The sequence below is a fragment of the Neovison vison genome, chromosome 9, assembly GCF_020171115.1.
Source record: "Neovison vison isolate M4711 chromosome 9, ASM_NN_V1, whole genome shotgun sequence".
NCBI classification, from domain to species: domain Eukaryota; kingdom Metazoa; phylum Chordata; class Mammalia; order Carnivora; family Mustelidae; genus Neogale; species Neogale vison.
The window spans coordinates 26,219,257-26,243,407 of NC_058099.1; the positions used below are offsets into that span (position 1 = coordinate 26,219,257).

Genomic DNA, 24,151 nt, shown 5'->3' on the forward strand with positions numbered 1-24,151 from the left:
TATCACTCAACTGCAATCCATTTGAGCTTTGAGGTAGATTTAAATGGAGTGTCTGGCCTCAAAGAGATGGAAAAGAAATACAGTAGGGAGGAATATCTCCCTCTTCTCTCATATCCACTTTTGGTCTCTGCCTAAAGGGAAGCTGGAATTTCCACTGAAATCCACCTACTCTACATATCTGAGCCCTCTCCTACCCTTACTCTCTCAGCGAAGAAGAGTGACTAATCTGATAAATCAAAGTTTGATATTAATTTGGCCACATTTCACTAGAAGGTGAAACCACTGAGCTAAGCCAGCCCATGTTCTTACCAGCATCTTGTCTCCTGTTACTTAAAGAGAACTACCAGGTCTTGACTTTCTCACTGCTACCTAGGACTGGCCATATGAAACAGGCCCATAGGCCTCACACATGCTACATGTTGGGAAAGAATTTGCTTTGCAAACCTAGTGAATTCTCTAGTCTAGGTAACATGAGTAGATTTGGAGTGGGAGGGTTTCAAGTCTAAGCCATGTTCTCCAGTAGCTTTTTTCTAAGAACCTTGAATTAAAAGTTCCAGGATGCACATCTAAATTAATAGTTTGTGCCAATATTCCATTTAGACAGTAATCAATGGATATATGCTGTATATCAGTCAAAATGCCAGAGGAGTTCTGAACTCCTAACTCAAGAAAAATATAAAACAAAAAAATAAAAATAATGTAATACTCCATTGGTGCTAAATAACTTATTTTAATAAATTTGTCTTTAATACAAGTGTAAAACAACACTCCTACCATTTCAACTATAGTTAAACCCACACTTCAAAGCTAATTCAATAATTAGTACCATGTTAATTCTGAAAAGTTTTTAACTACGAGAGTATCAAATATAATACAAAACCCAAATATTTAATGCTTTCTGATACAATACTGAAAATAAACTTCTTAGCATCCCAAGGCTATCAAAGGTCCTCCCCCTAAAAAATCTTTTTGATTTAACAAGTAAAAGCATAGTACCCTGCTGGTGTTTATATTAAAAAACATTTTTTTAAAAATTTCTAACTTGAGTATGATTTAAGTACTTCTATGCCATCCCCAAATGACTTTATGTACATACTAACTCTTTGCAGGTAGAGTCATTGTCTTGGTTGAAAAAAAAACGTGTTTTTCTCAGTGTTTTAAAACTGTAACTAGATTTTTAAGCTATGAAATAAAGCAAGACAGTTTAACATTACTTAGGACCCTTTCTTCTTTTTTTTTTGCCAGTAAGGACAGACTTAACATCATTCTTCATATGAGGTTTTAGTTTATGTTTCTTCTTGGTTAGCTGGTTAATATCAAATGCTCAAGGACAATTCTCATTAGAACTGAGCATTTCCACATAAGGGTAATTAGTTTCAATTTAAAATAAAATAATATACGTACATGTAGATTAAAATATAACAAACATATGCAAATTAGTAAGAGACATCCAACTAGAAAACTGAAAAGTACCCATTAGAAAGGAGACATAAGGGAAAAGTTTTAAACTGAAATGCTGAATCATTAAAGATACTACCATCAATGTATCCAGACCAGCTAAGAAAAGAAAAAAAGTTAAGAATATGTAAAATGCTGGCAATAATTTCTTTCACAGTTAAAATGAATGTGTTTTAAGAGAGAAAAAAATAAGCTCCTAAAATGAAACTTACAAAGCAAAACATGGGCTTAGTAATTTATTAAAAATTGTACCCCTGATTTTCTCTGGAGAAAGAGGAACACTATAAACAAGGGCATGAAACAGACTTCAGATTGAGACTCATACCAATACTCTGTTCTTGCTGAAAAATACTACTGTTTAAAAAATTAAATAAATTTCAAATATTTTCCACTTTATATGGGCTAAAAATTACAATGTTTATATCTGAAATAAAAACTAGTCATTTATTTTCATTCCTAATATAAAGTGGTTTAGGTAAGGTTTACTTTTCCCAGTTCTCAAAGTTAAATAGAAATTGTATTCCATATCTAGGAATTATAATAGTAATATTAAGTGTAAGTTTAATTTTGCTGAACTAAAGCTCAGATAGATTCAATTAAAAATGTGTATGAAGATACCTAAATAAAACAAAGGCTTTAATTTTTACTATTTTGCAATGATAGTAAGTTTACTTTTTCTAACATTAGGGAAAAAAATCTAGTCCCCTTTATCAATATAAAACTATTAAAATCATCACAACAGAATCTTTTATATATAACTTAGGAAAACAATTTCACATGATATACTCATAACACTAACGAATTACAATCCAGAAAGAGACAATCTCCCTCAAACAGAAAGAAGTTCTTTCTTTTTGTCACCTCCATTCCTTATATATAATCTTTATTTCACATCATTTACATAGAAATTTTATCACAATCAGACAGGTAGGTAAGAAAAAAAAATTTCTGCCTTTAGAGCTCATAAAATAAATTTACTCAGTCTTCTTAGTATGTTTCTTTTTAACAGTATCTGAAGCATCAGCTATAGGTTTTGAGGTCGATGAGCCAGTACCATTAAAAGATGATTTTGTTTCACTTTTCTTTTCACATGATGAAAATTGCTGCTGCCAGCCAAACAGCATCCGACTCACTGTATCCTCGAAAGAAGCAAAAGGCACAGTACCATTCTCTGTAATCATCATGGTTATCTGGAAAAAAAAAGTTCAATTTTGAATTGAAATACAAATGTTTTCTACTTCTCAAAACTGAGAAGAGAATGTAAATTTAAAAAGAGAGAAAGATTAAAAACACATTCTTATTTTTTACTCTTTAAAAAAATTTTTATTGAGTATAATTGACATAGTTCCAGGTGTAAAACATGATTCAATATTTGTATATATTGCAAAGTGATCACCACAGTAGGTCACCATACAGTTACATATTTTTTGTGTGATGAGAACTTTTAGCAGCTTTCAAATATGTGATACACTATTATTAACTATAGTCACTAGGCTGCACATTACATCCCCATGACTTACAACCAGACATTTGTACTTTTTGAGTCCCTTAATCCATTTCACTTCCCCAACCCTCTGCCTCCAATAGATTGGCAGCCACCAATCTATTTCTTATATTTAGTTTTGTCTTGTTTGTTCATTTGTTTTGTTTTTTTAGATTTCACATATAAGTGAAATCATGTAGTATTTGCTGTTCTCTAATTTCACTTAGCTTAATGTCCTCAAGATCCATCCATGTTGTTGCAAATGGCAAGATTTCATTCTTTTTATTGCTGAATATTCCATTGTATAGATATGTATATATATACACACACACATATAAATTACATCTTCTTCATCCATCAACTGACAGGTTGTTTCTATTATCCTGGCTAATATAAATAATACTGCAATGAACATGGGGGGTGCATCCATCTTTTTGAATTAATGTCTTCATTTTCTTCAAATATCCATAATGGAACTGCTAGATCATATGGTAGTTCTATTAATTTTTTTTTAAGATTTTATTTATTTATTTGACAGATAGAGATCACAAGTAGGCAGAGAGGCAGGCAGAGAGAGAGGAGGAAGCAGGCTCCCTGCTCAGCAGAGAGCCCAATGCAGGGCTCGATCCCAGGACCCTGGGATCATGACCTGAGCCGAAAGCAGAGGCTTTAACCCACTGAGCCACCCAGGTGCCCGTTCTATTAATTTTTTTTTAGAAACTTCCATACTGTTTCACACAGCAGTAGCACCAACTTAATACTCTCACTCACAGTGCACAAGGGTTCCCTTTTTTCCACATCCTCATCAACACTGCTACTTCTTGTCTTTTTGATAACAGCCATTCTGACAGGTGTGAGGTGATGTCTCTTTGTGATTTTGATTTGCATTTCCTCATTATCGGTGATGGTGAGCATCTTTTCACATACCTATTGGCCATCTGTATGTCTTTGGAAAAATATCCACTCAGAGCTATCCATTTTTTAATAGGATTGTTTGTTCTTTTGCTATTCAGTTGTATAAGTTCTTTATGTATTCTGGATATTAACCACTTATCAGATATATGATTTGCTAATATTTTCTCCCATTCAATAGGTTGCCCTTTCATATTGCTAACAGTTTCCTTTCCTTTGCAGTACAGTTATTTTTTTTTTAATTTGCTGTGCAGTTTTTTTTAGCTTAATGTAGTTCCACTTGTTTATTTTTGCTTTTGATGTCTTTGCTTTAGGCATCAGATCCAAGAAATAGCCAAGACTGATGTCAAGGAGCTTACCACCTATACTTTCTTCTAGGAGTTTTATGGTTTTGGTTCTTCAATCCATTTTGAGTTAATTTTTGTGTATGATGTAAGACAGTAGTCCAATTTCATCCCTTTGTATGTGGCTCTCCAGTTTTCCCAGCACCATTTATTGAAGAAACCATCCTTCCTCCATGATGTATTCTTGACCCATTTGTCACAAATTAATTGACTATATATGCATGGATTTATTTCTTAGAGAAAATACATTCTTTAATCTTTTGGAGAAACAAACTCAGCTAGATTCTAGAAAATCTCTGTTCTCTACAGAGATTTGGTTATACTTAACCAAAGCAAAAGAATATAACTCATTAATAATAATAATAAAAGGTACCATATTTTGGGGTGCCAAATGAGCAGTATAACCACAAAAATACATTTAGCATTCAAAGGAAACAGGAAGATAAAATAACATCTACAGTCTATACAAAACAACCAATAACAGCAACCACTACTATGCTCTTAACATGTGCCAGAACTTTGATAAGTGTTCTATATGATCTATCCTCTATATGATCTTATCCTCTTTAAACTTAACCCAACAATTATTCTACTATTACTCTCAGCATAGAGATGTGAACCAAGGCTGATAGGTTCAGTAACTTGCCCAAAGTCATAGAACTAATAAGCAGTAAAGCAGTTTGGAACACCCAGATTTTGAGCTCAATCACTAAATACAATGCATTCTATCATTATTTAAGGTCACAGACTTTCAGTAAATTGTAGAATACTACCCTTAGGAGGGAGAGTAGAAAGTCTCTAATCATCCAATATTTTCCACATGTATATACAAAGCATGAAGACATAAGAGGATGGAACATAAAGTGCTACCAATTTTTTTTTTCTAACAACTTTATTTATTTATTTGACAGAGAGAGAAAGATCACAAGTAGGCAGAGAGGCAGGCAGAGAGAGAGGAGGAAGCAGGCTCCCCTCCAGCAGAGAGCCCAGTGTGGGCCTCGATCCCAGGACCCTGAGACCATGACCTGAAGGCATGACCATGCTGAAGGCAGAGGCTTAACCCACTGAGCCACCTAGGTGCCCAGTGCGACCAATTCTTTATCTGGCAAAATGCACAGTGTTTAGAGATGTTCAGATTTACTCAAAAAATTAGACTGGTACCAAAATGGATCTGAGGGGAGAAGGTTAAAGACTAGAATGGTTCCGAAAAGCCCAAGAATTTCCAAAAGACAATTCCTCCAGCAAATCTAAGATAATGAATCAAATTAGAAATTTTTGGAATCAAATCTCCACAAGAGGACCCTACCGAATCCATTTGGTTGAGGAAAATGGAATCAAGAACAAAGTTCTTACTGAGGCCCCTGGGTTGCTTAGTCATTAAGCATCTGCCTTCCGCTCAGGTCAAGATCCCAGGGTACTGGGATCTAGTCACACATTGGGCTCCCTGCTCAGTGGCAAGCCTGCTTCTTCCTCTCCCACTCCCCCTACTTATGTTCCCTCTTTCACTGTGTCTCTCTCAAATAAATAAATAAAATCTTAAAAAAAAAAAAAAGAATAAAGTTCTTACTAACTGCAATACTGTCTAGTAGTGAGGAATTGGGAGACAGGTGTCCACCAAGAACACGTAAGTGAAATGTATACTGTGCAACTGTTAAAAGAAATACATAGAAAAGTAATACAGAAAAATTCTTAAAAATACTGTTAAGTGAAAATGAGACAAAGAACAAGAGCTATAATGTACTATCATTTAGATAAATTAAAAATGCACAACACACAACATTGTGGATGTACAAAATGTCACAGAATTGTATACTATGAATAGTTCATTTTGTTTTGTAACTTTGCTCTCAATAAAAACAAAATAACAAACTTTTTAAAAGATGCATGCTCATGGGGCCCAAGCCAGCCATCACTTTAAAAAATGCCTTCTATCAAACAAACCCAGTCTCTCACCAAAATCAATATAGAAAACAAATACACAAAACAACCATTAAAAAGGCAGTGGAGAATAACAAATCAGGTCAAACCTAATAGGGCTATGATTCCCCCTAAGAGAAAGTTAATTGAGTAAGATGAGGTCCACATTCAACCTTTTTTCTTTTTAATGATATGTGTCAATTCACAGCAAACCCAAGTCCAAAATGGGCTAAGGAGACAAAGGCCGCAGTGTGAGGAGGCCAAAGCATCTGGGACTTGAGGGCAATACAGCTCAAAGAGAAGAGAACCACAAAAAAGCCCAAAGATCCACACATAACTTGCCCTGGAGAAGTTCACCAATCCTAAACTACGCAAACACGGAAAGATTTCAAAAACCCAGCAGACAGCAACATATGGAAGCCTTAAAGTAGATCAGACACTTCAGCAGCCAGCTTAAGGTTGGAGTTCAAGACCAGCCAAAGTGGAACTGCCTAGGGATATACCTCAAGTTTAAACTGAGACCCCAAAAGGGTCACAATCTAGAAGGGCAAACCCAAAACAGAACAGCATGAACAAAACCTAAAAGCAACTACTGACAGGATTAAAATAATCTGCTTGTTCATTATACCTGGCTGCCAGAAAAAGACTGAATGTAGTCCCTGCCCTGAAAGCCCTTACACAGTAGTCAGAGGCTGGTCAGAGACAGAGTAAACCAGTAATTACAGAACATAAAAGAATAAATGCAGTGATGGAGATCTGGTCACAAATATTTAAGTATGAGATACAGATTGGAAGTCATTTCCAGATAAGTAAAAGGTAAGGGCATGAATATGAATGTGGTCACCTGGAGAGAGAAAGAAGAATCTAAATAGGGGTGCCTGGTGGCTCAGGCTTAGTTGTTAAGCATCTGCCTTCCGCTCAGGTCATGATCCCAGGATCCTGAGACTGAGCCCAGCATGGGTTCCTTGCTCAGCAGGAAACCTGCTTCTCCCTCTCCTACTCCCCCTGCCTATGTTCCCTCTCTGTGTCTCTCTCTCTCTCTCTGCCAAATACATAAATAAAATCTTAAAAAAAAAAAAAGAGTCCAAATATCATCTACAAATTTATGTCATTATTGGGTAAGATCTAAGAAGAACTTCTTTATATTAAATTATTCTTTAGAATAATTACAATAAGGTATACTAGCATGATAACCTTGGTCATAGCTTGACTTCATGGACTGCCAATAACAAATAAAAAAATTCCAAAAAACCACTGTCCACTGTCAGGAAAACAGCAAAGTCTTTTTACAAACACTAAAAGAGAAGACTGCCAGGATCTAAAGTATTTCCTGAGAACATGAACTACGGTATTTTTCAAAGTCGAGTGTTTTAATAGAATCTCCCCTCCCAGTAGACTCATCACTCAGCTGAGAAGAATTGCTGGCATCAGAAATTACCGCTGAGATAGACTTATGAGGTTCAAGGACAAACTTCTGTGAATTCAGCTTCTTATCAGGTCTTGATTCAGCAAGGTGACACAAATATAATGGTAACAAATGGAATGAACCTTTATTCTTTTACAAATAAAATATAAAACTGTCTCCTTATTTAGCAAACTATTAACAGAAAAAGCATAATCCCTAAATTAAATAGCATTTGATTTCCCAGTCTATTGCTTAAAAAGGGAAAGAAGGAAAAGAAAGTAGAAACCCTAAAGACAATCTCATATATACAACATATCCTAAAATATAAACTAATTCAAGTTAAAAAAAAAAAAACTATTAAAAGCTCTTCCACATTCTTTATGTAATATCTCATGTTACAGAATTTCAAAGATGCCCAGAAAAATGTGACATACAGTCTAAGTTCTTTAAGGACACAAACAGTACTTAATGTACTTCTAGATCCTCTACAGAGCCTAGCACAGAGTACAATGAATAAACCTAATTTCTACCTCACATGAACTGAATGAATCTATATAAGCAAAATTTGCACTATTACTCTCTCTTCACCCAGAACATACTTCTTCTTGTCTCTGAGTCCCCAGATCCAATTATTTGCAGGGCAACTCCTATGTCTACTCCATTAAGCCCTGAACAACCTCCAATAAAAGTCTCCTTGCCCTTGAATGAACTCCCAATGGCAAGTGGCATATTCAACCATGTTTTCTGGTCATCTATGCTTTCTTCATTGGTGATGTCATTCACTTAGGCATCAGTAATTTTTAACCTGATGATGTAAATTAACAATTTAAGATTTCAATTTTTGTAAATGTCCTTTTCAATAAACTGGGTAAATAAATTGTTCATTTCTGGTAGTACAATCTTAGATAAGTATGGAAGAATTCAATACAGAGAGACCTCTAAAAGAAGCTTTTGACCATTTATCAGTCACTCAAATATATATTTGAAATCTACTTGGGGCACCTGGGTGGCTCAGTGGGTTAAGCCTCTGTCTTCAGCTCAGTTCATGATCTTAGGGTCCTGGGATGGAGCCCCGCATTGGGCTCTCTGGTCAGCAGGGAGCCTGCTTCCTCCTCTCTCTCTCTGCCTACCTTTCTGCCTACTTGTGTCTCTGTCAAATAAATAGATAAATTAATTTTAAAAAATAATTTAAATAAATAAATAAATAAGTAAAATCTACTAAAATACTAAACAAACTGCCAGGAATACAGTGATAAATGAAACAAATGTGATCCCTATCCTCAAAGTTTAAAAGTACAATGTAGGGGCGCCTGAGTGGCTCAGTGGGTTAAGCCTCTGCCTTTGGCTCAGGTCATGATCTCAGGGCCCTGGGATCAAGCCCCGGATCCAGGTCTCTGCTTGGCAGGGAGCCTGCTTCCCTTCTCTCTTTCTGACTGCCTCTCTGCCTACTTGTGATCTCTGTCAAATAAATAAATAAAATCTTTTAAAAAAATAAAAGTAGAGTGTGTGTGTCTCATATTTCTCTTCATAATAGCTTAAGGATAGAGTCTGGGTCTTATTCCAAGTTGATATGCCCATATGTATCCCTCAAAGGGCCTAATAACACTGTCCCTCATTCATGTTTTCATTAACATACTATCTGAATACACCTCTCAACAGCATTCAACACAACTCACTAGAGTCTATTATTCCTAAAACTGTATCTTGGTTTTCCCCTTGTCTAACAACTTCTTTCCGGTTTCCCATTCTGAATCTTCCTTCTCGAAGTATTAAAGAATCTCATAGCTCTGTCCTCATTCGTCTCACTCTGTTTCTCTCTCTATGTAATATAACTGCCTTAATTTATAAATTAAATACAATCTCAATTTAAAAAATGCCAACAAGTTTTTTATAGAGTTAAGACAAATTACTATTTTTTTAGAAATTTATTTATTTATTTATTTGACAGACAGAGATCACAAATAGGCAGAGAGGCAGGCAGAAAGAGAGGAGGAAGCAGGCTCCCCGCTGAGCAGAGAGCCCGATGTGGGGCTCCATCCCAGGACCCTGGGATCATGACCTGAGCTGAAGGCAGAGGCCCCAACCCACTAAGTCACCCAGGCATCCCAAGACAAATTGCTATTAAATTTCATACTGATATGCAAAAATAGCTGGAAAAAAAGTGAAGAGAAAAACAAACATGAAAGAATATCCAAAAACACTGAAAGTGAAAAATTCCAAAAGTACCTGATTCTCCATAGCATTACAGATAGAACACAGAGCCAGACTTTTTAAATTTTGCCAGCCAGATAAATGAGAAATGATATCTGAGTGTTATTTTAATTAATTTCTCAAATGATGAGTGTTGCATATCTTTTCACATGTTTGAAAGATATCATATCTTCTCTGTGTGAATTGTCTGTTGACAGCTTCCTTTTAATCCTTCTATCAGGTTTTTGGCCATGTATCCCTTAATTTTTAAGAAGTTGTTATTATTACATAGATAAGCCTCTGTGATATATGTCACAAGTACTTCCATCACAATTTGACAGCTGTATTTTTTACTTTGTCCATGGTGCTTTCTTCCATGCAACTTTTTCAAAAAGTGTTGGAGTCAAACTTATCAACCTTTTGTTTATAGAAAAAGAATAAAGAAAGCCCAGAGTAAGTAAAAGGAAGGACATACTATAGACCTGAAATTGTGAAATATCAAACAGAAAACAATGACACCAAAGGCTGGGTCTTTCCAACAAACAATGAAATTGATGAACACTTAGTAGGACTGATTTAAAAAGAAGATACAAATGACCAATACCAGGAACTAAAGCAAGGACATTACTACAAATTCTACAGACATTAAAAGGGTAACAAAGAAGTGCCAGGAAAATTTCATGCCAATAAAATAAAAAATTTAAGCAAAATGGCAAATTCCTTAAAAAATACAACTTGCCAAGTGAACACAATAAAACAGAAAATAGTCTTATATCAAACACTGAACCAAGAAACAGTATCAAACCTACATAAATGCTTTCAGAGAATAGACAACTGAACACTTCTCAACTTATTTAATAAGCCAAATGTTACGCTGATATAAAAATCAGACAAAGAAATTACAAAGAAATCTGCAAACCAATATCTTTCATGAACACACTGGAAAAAAGTCTTTTCAAAGTATCAGCAAATTGAATCTAGCAATATATAAAATGGATACATCATAGCTAAATGGGGTTTTTCACAGAAATGAAAGGTTGATACAACATTTTTTAAAATCAACATCATCTAATATATTAACAGAATACAGGAGAAAAAAACATATAATCACCTCAACCAATCCAGAACAAAGCATTTAACAAAATTCCAAACCAATTCGTGATAAAAATTCTCACCAAATTAAGAATATAAAGTAATTTCCTCAACCTGATGAAGTATATTGATAAGAACTTACAGCTCACATCAATATTAATGTATGATGAATGTCTTCCCACTAAGGTTAGGAACAAGACAAAGATGTCTACTCTCACTAACCATTTCCATTCACCATTGTACTGGAGGTTCTAGCCAGGACAATAAGGCAATAAAAAGAAATAAACAGGGACACCTAGGTGGCTCAGTTGGTTGGACAACTGCCTTCGGCTCAGGTCCTGATCCCGGAGTCCCGGGATCGAGTCCCGCATCGGGCTCCCAGCTCCATGGGGAGTCTGCTTCTCCCTCTGACCTTCTCCTAGCTCATGCTCTCTCTCACTGTCTCTCTCTCAAATAAATAAATAAAATCTTTAAAAAAAAAAAAAAAGAAAGAAAGAAATAAACAGCATCAATTAAAAAGGAAAAGTAAAAAATTATACACAAGATTGCATTTGTAGACAATACTAAGAAATCGACACAAAATATACCAGAATTAATGCGTAAATTTAGAAAGGTCACAGGATACAAGAAAAACAACAATCAATCATAAATCTATATATAAACAATGTAAACTGTAAAACTGAACATTTTTAAATTACTATTTATAAAGGCATCCAAAAATATTAACTACTTCAGGATAAGTTTAACAAAATATATGTAAAACAATGAAAACACAAAAATTTAAGAAGACCTAAATAAATAGAGAAATATATCATATTGATAGACTGGCAGGTTCAATATTTTTAAGATACTATTTTTCCCAAATGGATCTATAAACACAACACAAGTCCAATCACAATCCTAGAAGCCTTGTTGGGTTTTTTTTGTATAAAGTGACATGCTAATCGTAACACTTAGATGAAAATGTAAAACACCTAAAATATACAAAGAAATCTTGAGAAAGAATAAATTTGAAGTACTTACACTATTTGATTTCAAGACTTATTATAAAATTATAGTTATATAAGATAATTTGGTATTGGTTAAAGATAGACATATAAATCAGTGGAACAGAATATAGTCCAGAAATAGACCCACACATAAAAGGGCAACTGATATTCAACAAAGGTGCCAAGATAATTCAATGAGGGAAAAGAGAGTCTTTTCAACAAATAGTCCTGGAACAAATTCATGTTCACATGGAAAAAATAAATCTGATCCTTATCTTAAACTAATCATAAAACTTAATTTGAAATGGATCATATACCTAAATATAAGGGCAAAACTGAATGAAGAAAATACAGGTGAAAAATCCTCACAACCCTGGGGTAGGTATGGAAGAATTACTTACATAGTACACCAAAAAGCAGGGCCATAAAAGGAAAATTTCCTAAGTTGAACTTCATCAAAATTAAAAACCTCTTTTCTAAAGACAATCTTAATGAAATGAAAAAGAAAGCTACCAACTAGGAGGAAAATATTTGCAATTCATGTATGTCATAAAGGATTGGCATCCTAAATATACAGAGAACTGTTACAATTCAATAAGAAGACAAACCATCTAAATTTCAAAAATGCGCAAAGACTAAACAAACACTGGTTAACAATAATAATATAAATGGCCAATAAGCACAAGAAAAGATGCTCAAATTTCTATCAGAGAACTGTAAAAAAAACAAAAACAAAAAAACCTACAGGGAGATACCACCACATATATTGGAAACAGCTAAAGACTGACAGTAACCAATATTGGCAAGGATGTAGAACAACTGGAACTCTCATACACTGCTGGTAGTAATGCTTGATGGGTACAACCATTTTGGAAAACAGTGTGTCAGTTTCTTTAAACATTAAACAAAACATATGCTTTCCATATGACCCAGTAATTCCACTCCTAGTTATTTATCCAAGAGAAATGAAAATACATGTCCACATGAAGTACATGTGTTCATAGCAACTTTATTCATAATAACCTTATTGGAAAAATAAAAAACTAGAAACAATCCAAAATCTGTCAACAGATAACTGGATAAACAAACTGGGGTGTATAATGCTACTCAGCAATACAAAGGAATATCCAACAATATCCAAATCTCAAAAATATTACGCTGAAGACGGGCACCTGGGTGGTTCAGTTGGTTAAAAGGCCAACTCTTGATTTTGGCTAGGTCATAATCTCAGGGTCCTGGGGTCAAACCCCATGTTGGGCTCCCCACTAAGTGGGGAGTCTGCCTGTCCCTCTGCCCCTCCTCCCTACTTGAGTTTGTGCTCTCTCTCTCTTAAATAAAATCTTAAAAAAATATATTATGCCCAACAAAAGAAGCCAGACACAAAAGATACACAGTTTATGATTCCATTTATATGAAACTTGAAAAAAAGATTAATCTATAGTGACAGAAACCAGGTAAGTGGTACCCTGGAGCTACAAGCAATAGTTGGGATTTACTGGAGTAATATGCAAGGACCTTTCTGAAGTAACGGACATACTCTGTATCTTGATTGTGATGATTACACATGTACATAAATTTGTCAAACTCATCAAAATGTAATCTTAGAATCAGTATATTTTATTGTATGAAAATTTAGTAAGTTAGGTTTTTAAAATTTTTTTTAAAGAGCTTATTCCTAAGTTTTTGATAAATGTAACAGCCCTTTGAAGTCATCCTTTGTATTTCTGGAAAACATACTGTCAATCAGTCAGATTAATTTTCTCTATAAGATCCTTTAGCCCAATTTTTTTCATATTTGACACCTTGAATAAAAGACCACATATAATAAGGATGAGAAATCAGAGTACACAAAAGAATGAGTTGGTGGCTTGGGTATTAGACGGATCTGAAAGAAAAAAAATGCTACTTTGCTAAAACATTTTCTAACAGAGATACTGATGAAGTTGGGCTCTGTACCACACACTGGGAGACCTATTGCTGTAGGTTATACCGAGTAAAGGAATGAACAGGTCACAAGATATGTGACTCTTCAGCTTTGTCAGATATTGGCAAACTGCTCTCCCAAGCTACTTCTATTTATACTCTCTCCAAATCCCTTTAAAATAGTTTATATGCTTTGTCTTCAATTCCTCTTATTCACCTCAGTCTATTATAATCACTTTTCTATTCTCTACTAGTCCACTGAAACTGCTTTAACCAAGGTCACCAAATACCTCTTCATTTCAAAATCCAACAGCCTCTTTTCAGTTTTAATCACTCTTAACCACTCAAGCCTCCCTGTGTTTTATTTCACAATAACACTATTTCACCATAACTCCTTATACCAAGGAGCCAAAAGATAATCCATGCCTCTCAAAATTTCTCTAATCATCTCTTGTGAAAGAAAAAGTGAACCTGGCAGGGCTCAAAACAAAGGCATGCCAAATATAAAACGTCGGATTTATCTCATCTTTAAAAATGTGACTTTGGGGGGCACCTGGGCGGCTCAGTAGATTTAAGCCTCTGCCTTCGGCTCAGGTCATGATCTCAGGGTCCTGGGATCCAGCCCCGCATCAGGCTCTCTGCTCAGCGGGGAGCCTGCTTCCCCCTCTATCTCTGCCTACTTGTGATCTCTATCTGTCAAACAGATAAAAAATCTTTAAAAAAAAAATGTGACTTGGGGCGCCTGGGTGGCTCAGTGGGTTAAGCCGCTGCCTTCGGCTCAGGTCATGATCTCAAGGTCCTAGGATCAAGTCCCGCATCAGGCTCTCTGCTCAGCAGGGAGCCTGCTTCCCTCTATCTCCCTCTCTGCCTGCCTCTCCATCTGCTTGTGATCTCTCTCTCTGTCAAATAAATAAATAAATAAATAATCTTTAAAAAAAAAAATGTGACTTTTGAATTCTATCCCATAATATATTCCTGTTTAACTTAAAAATGTTTATAATAAGGGCGCCTGGGTGGCTCAGTGGGTTAAGCCGCTGCCTTCGGCTCAGGTCATGATCTCAGGGTCCTGGGATCGAGTCCCACATCGGGCTCTACTCAGCAGGGAGCCTGCTTCCTCCTCTCTCTCTCTGCCTGCCTCTCTGCCTACTTGTGATCTCTCTCTGTCAAATAAATAAATAAAATCTTAAAAAAAAATGTTTATAATAATTAACACTGAGATCAACCAGTGGTACATAATATATCACATTTATAATGTGACTGTGTACAGTTACTGCCCCAAAAGCCATAGATCCCTTAGAATATGTATAACTCTAGCTTAAGAAACATAAATGACTTGCTCAAAATTGCGAAACCTGGATTTCACATGCTCATTCCAAAGCCCATGTGATTTTCCTTACATCAACAGTCTTAATTGGCATCTATTTCTTTAATCTGAGACTTGATTTTAACAAACATTAATGACTTGTGAAAGCTGGCAAAGTAGAGCTGAGTTCTCCTTGAATGAAATGAGGACCCTACAAGGGCTGAATATCATTGAATATTCAGTTTGCTTGGGCTATGGAATAAAGGAAAGGAAGGTAAGAGAGAGGGAAAGAGACAAGAAGAGGAGGAGGAAGAAGTTTAACACATTTCTCTCAGGAAGAAAGAAAATTAATAGATCAGACTGAAAAATATTAGTTGCTATATATTTGAAACATAATGAACAAGCATATGTATAGATATATGCAGGCTCCTTATACCTCCAAAATAAAGAATATACTTACTTTTCATATATACAAATAATTATAAAATCTCATCAATATTGAAAGGAAATGAAGTCTCAACAAACACAGTAACAGACAGACCCACATATACCATCTATAATGCAGTTAAAGAAAAGTTTTTAAAAGTTTAAAAGATTTTTTTTAATTTCTGAAATTTTAAAATACACTCTTAAACATTTTTGGTGAAAGAAGAAATTCTAATTGTAAGTTAAGAGGAATTTAAACTGGGGTGCCTGAGTGACGCAGTCAGTTAAGTGTCTATAAGTTTTGGCTCAGGTCATGATCTCAGGGTCTTGGAATTGAGCCCTGCATCATGCTCCTTCTTCAGTGAGGAATCTGCTGAAGTATATCTTACCCTCTCCCTCTACCTCTCCCCATACTTGCTTGCTCTCGTATAAACAGATAAATCTTAAAAAAAAAAAAAAAAAAAAAGGGAATTTAAACTGAATGACAGTAAAAGCACATACGTGAAAACTTGTGATGTGAGACACAGCAATGTAAAACAGTATGATTGAGAGGAACAACAAAACCAAAAATTGGTCCTCTGAAAAGATTGACAATACACAAAAACCTTTGACAAGACCGATCAAATAGATCCTTGATGACAGAATAATTGGTTCTAGACTCCAGGCATAAAAACCATAAACCTGACCAAAAAAAGAGGTAAGTACTTTTACGATCTGACAACAGAGAGTATAAGACTGATCATGAAAAGAGAGTAACTGATGAAGTGATCCATACATGTACCTCATTTCTGCCTCAGGACAGGTCTCAAGCAGAAAGCTTGAAGTGAAATTGAGGTGGCAGAGACTGATCTCAGTGAAGCTAAACAGACTTGGATCTGCAAGGCCACATATCAAATGGGAGGAAAATGAGTTAAGCACGGCGCAGGGGGGGCAGAAAAGACTTCAGATATCTGTATGGGATGGTGCCACAAGTCCTTGGCTTAGGGCTAGCCTGCATATGTCAAGAGAGAAACTTCCTGTGGCCTATCACAGATTGGCTGCTAGTGGGTTGAGATATCAAAAGATACACCACAGATTGAGCAATGGTAGGGGAAATTTACTTTCTGTTTCTCTTACAGAACACACAATTTAAATACTTGTGTTATAGCTTTCTATGTGTTTGTTTTACTTTTGTGGAGTTATTCTCTTTGAAAAGAGAAATCATATTTATTAGCATCTCTCTATACCAAAACACTAGATTATCCAAAACAGACTGCACATTTCCTGACTATACAAACAATACAGGAAAAGAGCAAAGCAAAGAAAAATAAATAATTACTGCCAAATTTTTCCCTATATATTCTATCAATTCATTTTTTTATATCTAAGAAATGAAAAACTACAGTAGCTACTCAGAAACAAATGAAAAGCCATTTAAAAATCGATATAAATCTAAATGGAATTTAGGCAAAAATATGGGTTAAAATGCACATTCTATTTAGAAATTGGTGGATAATTAGGAAAATGCTGGGAAATATTATGAGACAAGTTCAATACTGTATGTTATTATCACATTGCAATATGGTATTTAAGATTACGTTTTATATTAAAGAACTCCATGTCCAGCAATTATTGTAACAAAAACTCATTTTTATTGAACAAATTAAGCCTTCAACAAAAACTAATGCTTGTAATTAAAAAGTTCAAGATATGGGCACCTGGGTGGCTCAGTGGTTTAAGCCGCTGCCTTCGGCTCAGGTCATGATCTCAGGGTCCTGGGATCGAGTCCTGCATCAGGCTCTCTGCTCAGCAGGGAGCCTGCTTCCTCCTCTCTCTCTCTGCCTGCCTCTCTGCCTACTTGTGATCTCTCTCTGTCAAATAAATAAATAAAATCTTTAAAAAAATAAAATAAATTAAATTAAAAGTTCAAGATAATGGTTTACTAATTAGCCCATAATACACGTTCATTTTCTTTAAAGTTAGAAAATCTCAGAAACTATACAGTTCCCAACACTCTTTCAGGATGAAAACACTCAACATGTGAGGAATAGAAGGGAACTAACTTCCTCAATCTGATAAAGGGTAACAGTGAAAGACCCACAGTTAATATCATACTTAATAGTGAAAGACTAAATGGCAACTGAGGGTTGCCAGGGGGAGGGGAGGGTGGTGGGGTTATGGACATTGGGGTGGGTATGTGCTATGCTGAGTGCTGTGAAGTGTGTAAACCTGGCAATTCACAGACCTGTACCCCTGGGGCTAATAATACATTATACGTTTATAAAAAATTTAAAAATTATAAAAAAAAAAAAGACTAAATGGCTTCACCTTAAGATCCAGGAAAAAGACAAGGATGGTCATTCTATTTCTACTAAACACTGTATTAGATTGTCTAGTCAGGGCAACTACACAAGAAAATTAGATAGAAAACATGCAGATTGGAAAGAAAGAAGCAGGGGCTCCTAGGTGGTTCAGTCAGTTAAGCAGCCAACTGTTGACTTTGGCTCAGATCCTGGGATCAAGCCCTGCGTCTGACTCTGTGCTCAGCTGCAAGCCTGCCTGAGGATTCTCTCTCTCCCACTCCTTCTGCCTCTCTCCCACTCCTCTTCCTCTCTCCCTGCCTCAAATAAATAAATCTTTAAAAAAAAAAAAGAAGTAATACCTTCTCTATCTGAGGTTAACATGATCTTAAATATATAAAATCCTACAGAATCCACACCAAAAAAACCCACAAAACCTATTAGGGCTAACAAACAAATTTATTTGCAAGATTACAGAACACAAGATCAAAAATCAATTTTATTTCTACACATTTACAATGTACAACCTGGAAAACTAAAAAGCAATTACATTTACTACTGCATTAAAAACAACAGGAAGAAATTTAACAAAAGGAGTGTACAACTCGTACACTGAAAACATTTTGAAAAAAATATTTTAAAAGACCTAATAAAAAGGGGAAGGAGTCAAGATGGCGGAGAAGTAGGAGTCTGAGATGACATCAGGTAGCAGGAGATCAGCTAGATAGGTATCAAACCATTCCAAACACCTACAAATCCAACAGGAGATGGAAGAGAAGAAGAGCAGCAATTCTAGAAGCAGAAAATCGACCACTTTTTGAAAGGTAGGGCCTGAGAAGAAGTGAATCCGAAGCAACAGGAAGATAAGACTGGGGGGGGGCAGCTCCTGGCAGGCGGCAGAACAACGGAGCACAAAATCAGAACTTTTAGAAGTCTGCTCCACTGAGGGACATCACTCCAGAGGCTAAGCAGGGGTGGAGCCCTCACAGGGACAGTGTAGTCTCAAGTCCGGAAGGATCAAAGAAGGATCGGGGGTGTCTGAGTATAACAGAGCTTACAGGTATTAGAGCGGGGAAGCCGGCTACAGAGACAGAGCAGAGGAGTGAGCTCTTAGCTCCAGGTTACCTTAAACTGTGATCCGTGGCACAGTCAGGCCACTGCTCTTTGAGCAGGGACCGCACAAGTGGCATATCTGGGGAGACACCCCTGGAAGAGCTGCAGGGATCTACTGGGTTTGGGGACTCCAAACGAGGCTGTGTGCCAGAGACAGAAACGCTCCATCACAGGCCCGGTGAGCTCAGAGTGTAGGTGGAGACCAGGGAGATGAGAGTGATTGAGTGCTTTCTCTGAGGGTGCACTGAGGAGTGGGGCCCCGAGCTCTAGACTCCACTGAACCAGAGATTGGGAGGACACCATTTTCATTTCCATCCTCCAGAGCACTACAGAAACCGTTCAAAGAACAAAAGCTCCCGAGCGAACCAGAGTAGATTACTTAGCCCAGCCCCTGGCAAGGGCAGTGCAATTCCGCTTCAGGCAAAGACACTTGAGATTCACTATAATATGCCCCTCCCCCAGGAGATCAGCAAGAACATCCAACCAAGATCAAGCTCACTGATCAAGGAGAACAGTGGAATGCCAGAAAAGGGGAAAGCAAAGCACGGAATTCACGGCTTTCTCCCCATGATTCTTCAGTCTTGCAAAGTTAATTAAATTTTTTAAAAAATTTTTTTATTCTAATTTTTTTAACTTTTACTCTTTCCTCTTTTAATGTTTTTTTTATCTAGTTTATCTTAACAACACCTTTCTTTAAAAAAATCTTTTTGAACCTTTATTATTATAGTCATATTTTATCCTTCATTGTATCTAACTTTATCTTTTGTATATACATAAGGTTTATTCTTCTAAAAAATTTTGGGATACATATTCTTCTAATAGATCAAAATACACCCTAAATCTAGCACAGCCTGAGCAGTCTCCAGCCTGAGCAAATTCTCTCCACTTTCTTTTTCTTTCTTTTTCCCAACCAACTTATCTTATCAACTCCTTTTTTAGAATTTTTTTAAAATTTTCATCCTTACCATCATATTCCATCCCTTAATCATGTTTAACCTTATTTTTGTGTGTGTATATATATATATATACACACATATGTATATATATATATATATATATATATATATATATATATATATGTTTTTCTTTCTTTAAAATTTTGGGAGGTAGTTTCTTCTAAGAGACCAAAAAACTCCCAAAATCAAGTGGGTCGCTCTGTTCTAATCACCAGTCTAACATATATATTTTCTCTTTTCTTTCTCTTTTTTTTTTTTTAATTTCTTTTTTTAACTTCTTTTTACCCCCTTTCTTCTCCCCACAATTTGGGGTTTCTTCTGATTTGGTTAACGCACATTTTTCGGGGACTTGGTTACCCTTTTAGTATTTTATTCTCTCGTTCATATATTCTTATCTGGGTAAAATGACAAGGCAGAAAAACTCACCACAAAAAAAAAAAAAAAAAAAAAAAAAAGAACAAGAGGCAGTACCAAAGGCTAGGGACCTAATCAATATGGACATTGTAACATGTCAGATCTAGAGTTCAGAATGATGATTCTCAAGGTGCTAGCTAGGCTCAAAAAAGGCATAGAAGATATTAGAGAAACTCTGTCTGGGGAAATAAAAGCCCTTTCTGGAAAAATAAAAGAACTAAAATCTAACCAAGCTGAAATTAAAAAAGCCATTAATGAGATGCAATATAAAATGGAGGCTCTTCTGCTAGGATAAATGAGGCAGAAGAGAGAATTAGTGATATAGAAGACCAAATGACAGAGAATAAAGAAGCTGAGCAAAAGAGAAACAAACAACTACTGGACCACAAGGGGAGAATTCAAGAAAGAAGCGATACCATAAGACAAAACAATATTAGAATAATTGGGATTCCAGAAGAAGAAGAAAGAGAGAGGGTATATTGGAGCAAATTATTGTAGATATTTCCCTAATATGGCAAAGGGAACAAGCATCAAAATCCAGGAGGCACAGAGAACCCCCCTCAAAATCAATAAGAATAGGTCCACACCCCATCATCTAATAATAAAACTTACAAGTCTTAGTGACAAAGAGAAAATCCTGAAAGCAGCTCAGGACAAGAAGTCTGTAACACACAATGGTAAAAATATTAGACTGGCAGCAGACTTATCCACAGAGACCTGGCAGGCCAGAAAGAATTGGCATGATATATTCAGAGCACTAAATGAGAAAAACATGCAGCCAAGAATACTATATCCAGCTAGATTATCACTGAAAATAGAAGGAGAGATAAAAAGTTTTCAGGACAAATAAAAACTAAAAGAGTTTATAAACACCAAAGCAATTCTACAGGAAATATTGAAAGGGGCCCTCTAAGCAAAGAGAGAGCCTAAATGGTACATAGACCCGAAAGGAACAGAGAAAATATACAGTAAGAGTCACCTTACAGGTAATAAAATCACACTAAATTTATATCTTTCTATAGTTACTCCGAATATAAGTGGGCTAAATGCCCCAGTCAAAAGACACAGCGTATAAGATCAGATTTTAAAAAAACAAGAGGAAAATATATAGCAATACAAGCCTTTCTCAAGAAACAAGAAAGGTCTCAAATACACAACCTAATCCTACCACTAAAGGAGCTAGAGAAAGAACAACAAAGAAAGCCTAAACCCAGCAGGAGAAGAGAAATCATCAAGATCAGAGCAGAAATCAATGAAATAGAAACCAAAAAAACAATAGAACAAATCAACGAAACTAGGAGTTGGCGCTTTGAAAGAATTAATAAGATTGATAAAACCCTGGCCAGACTTGTCAAAAAGAAAAGAGAAAGGACCCAAATAAATAAAATCATGGATGAAAGAGGGGAGATTACAACCAACACCAAAGAAATACAAACCATTTAAGAACATATTATGAGCAACTATTTGCCAGCAAATTTGACAATCTGGAAGAAATGGATGCATTCCTAGAGACACAGAAACTACCACAACTGAACCAGGATGAAATTGAAAACCAGTACCATAACAAGGAAGGAGATTTAAACAGTCATCAAAAATCTCCCAACAAACAAGCGCCCAGGGCCAAACGGCTTCCAAGGGGAATTCTATCAAATATTTAAAGAAGAATTAATAACTGTTCTTCTGAAACTGTTCCAAAAAATAGAAATGGAAGGTAAACTTCCAAACTCATTTTATGAGGCCAGCATTACCTTGATCCCAAACCAGACAAAGACCCCTTCAAAAAAAAGAGATTTACAGACCAATTTTCTTGATGAACACAGGTGCAAAAACTGTCACCAAAATACTAGCCAATAGGATCCAACAATACATTATAAGGATTATTCACCACGACCAAGTGGGATTTATTCCTGGGCTGCAAGGTTGGTTCAACATCCGCAAATCAATGTGATATAATACATTAATAAAAGAAAGAACAAGAACCATATGATATTCCAGTAGATGGTGAACAAGCATTTGACAAAGTACAGCATCCCTTACTGATCAAAACTCTTCAAAGTGTAGGGATAGAGGGCACATAACTCAATATCATCAAAGCCATCTATGAAAAACCCACCACAAATATCATTCTCAATGAAGAAAAACTGAGAGCTTTTCCACTAAGGTCAGGAACATGGCAGGGATGTCCATCATCATCACTGCTATTCAACATAGTACTAGAAGTCCTAGCCTCAGTAATCAGACAACAAAAAGAAATTAAAGGCATCCAAATTGGCAAAGAAGAAGTCAGACTATCACTCTTTTCAGATGATATGATACTATATGTGGAAAGCCCAAAAGGCTCTACTCCAAATCTGTTAGAACTTCTACAGGAATTCAGTAAAGTGTCAGGATATAAAATCAATGCACAGAAATCAGTTGCATTTCTATACACCAACAGCAAGACAGAAGAAGGAGATGGCAGTCAGTGCCATTTACAATTGCATCCAAAACCATAAGATACCTAGGAATAAACCTAACCAAAGAGGCTAAGAATCTGTACTCAGAAAACTATAAAGTACTCATGAAAGAAACTGAGGAAGACACAAAGAAATGGGAAAATGTTCCACGCTCATGGATCGGAAGAACAACTATTATGAAAATGCCTATGCTACCTAAAGCAATCTACACATTTAATGCAATCCCTATCAAAATCCCATCCATTTTTTTTCAAAGAAATGGAACAACTAATCCTAAAATTTATATGGAACCAGAAAAGACCTTGAATAGCCAGAGGAATGTTGAAAAAGAAAGCCAAAGTTGGTGGCACTACAATTCCGGACTTCAAGCTCTATTACAAAGCTGTCATCATCAAGACAGTATGGTATTGGCACAAAAACAGACACATAGATCAGTGGAACAGAATAGAGAGCCCAGAAATGGACCCGCAACTCTATGGTCAACTAATCTTTGACAAACCAGGAAAGAATGTCCAATGGAAGAAAGACAGCCTCTTTAACAGTGTTGGGAAAATTGGACAGCCACATGCAGAATGAAATTGGACCATTTCCTTACACCACACACAAAAATAGACTCAAAATGGAAGAAAGATCTCAATGTGATAAAGGAATCCATCAAAATCTTTGAGGAGAACACAGGTGGCATCTGACCTCAGCCGTAGCAAATTCTTCCTAGAAACATCGCCAAAGGCAAGGGAAACAAGGACAAAAATGAACTATTGGGACTTCATCCAGATCAAAAGCTTTTGCACAGTAAAGGAAACAGTCAACAAAACCAAAAGCCAACTGACAGAATGGGAGAAGATATTCGCAAATGATGTATCAGATAAAGGACTAGTATCCAAAATCTATAAAGAACTTATCAAACTCAACATCCAAAGAACAAATAATCCAATCAAGAAATGGGCAGGGGGGGCGCCTGGGTGGCTCAGTGGGTTAAAGCCTCTGCCTTCAGCTCAGGTCATGATCCCAGTGTCCTGGGATCGAGCCCCACATCGGGCTCTCTGCTCAGCAGGGAGCCTGCTTCCTCCTTTCTCTGCCTGCCTCTCTGCCTACTTGTGATCTCTGTCTGTCAAATAAATAAATAAAATCTTTTAAAAAAAAAAAAAAGAAAAGAAAAAGAAATGGGCAGAGGACATGAACAGTCATTTCTGCAAAGAAGACATCCAGATGGCCAACAGACACATGAAAAAATGCTCCAGATCACTCGGCATCAAGGAAATACAAATCAAAACCACAATGAGATACCACCTCACACCAGTCAGAATGACTAAAATTAACAAGTCAGGAAATGACAGATGCTGGTGAGGATGCAGAAAAAGGGGAAACCTCCTACACTGTTGGTGGGAATAAAAGCTGGTGCAGCCACTCTGGAAAACAGCATGGAGGTTACCCTATGACCCAGCAATCACACTACTGGGTATTTTACCCTAAAGATACAAAGGTAGTGAT

The 24,151-nt window shown here is 36.2% G+C and overlaps 1 protein-coding gene across 1 annotated transcript in view; it reads right to left on the bottom strand.

The window, feature by feature from the left end:
- Window positions 1–710: 710 nt before the first annotated feature.
- Window positions 711–24,151, bottom strand: part of TMEM38B (transmembrane protein 38B) — a 55,633-nt gene continuing 32,192 nt past the window's right edge. The window contains exon 6 of the mRNA XM_044265206.1: window positions 711–2,648. Coding sequence (XP_044121141.1) covers window positions 2,433–2,648 — 216 coding nt within the window. The 3' untranslated portion in view covers window positions 711–2,432. The remainder of the gene's footprint in view (window positions 2,649–24,151) is intronic.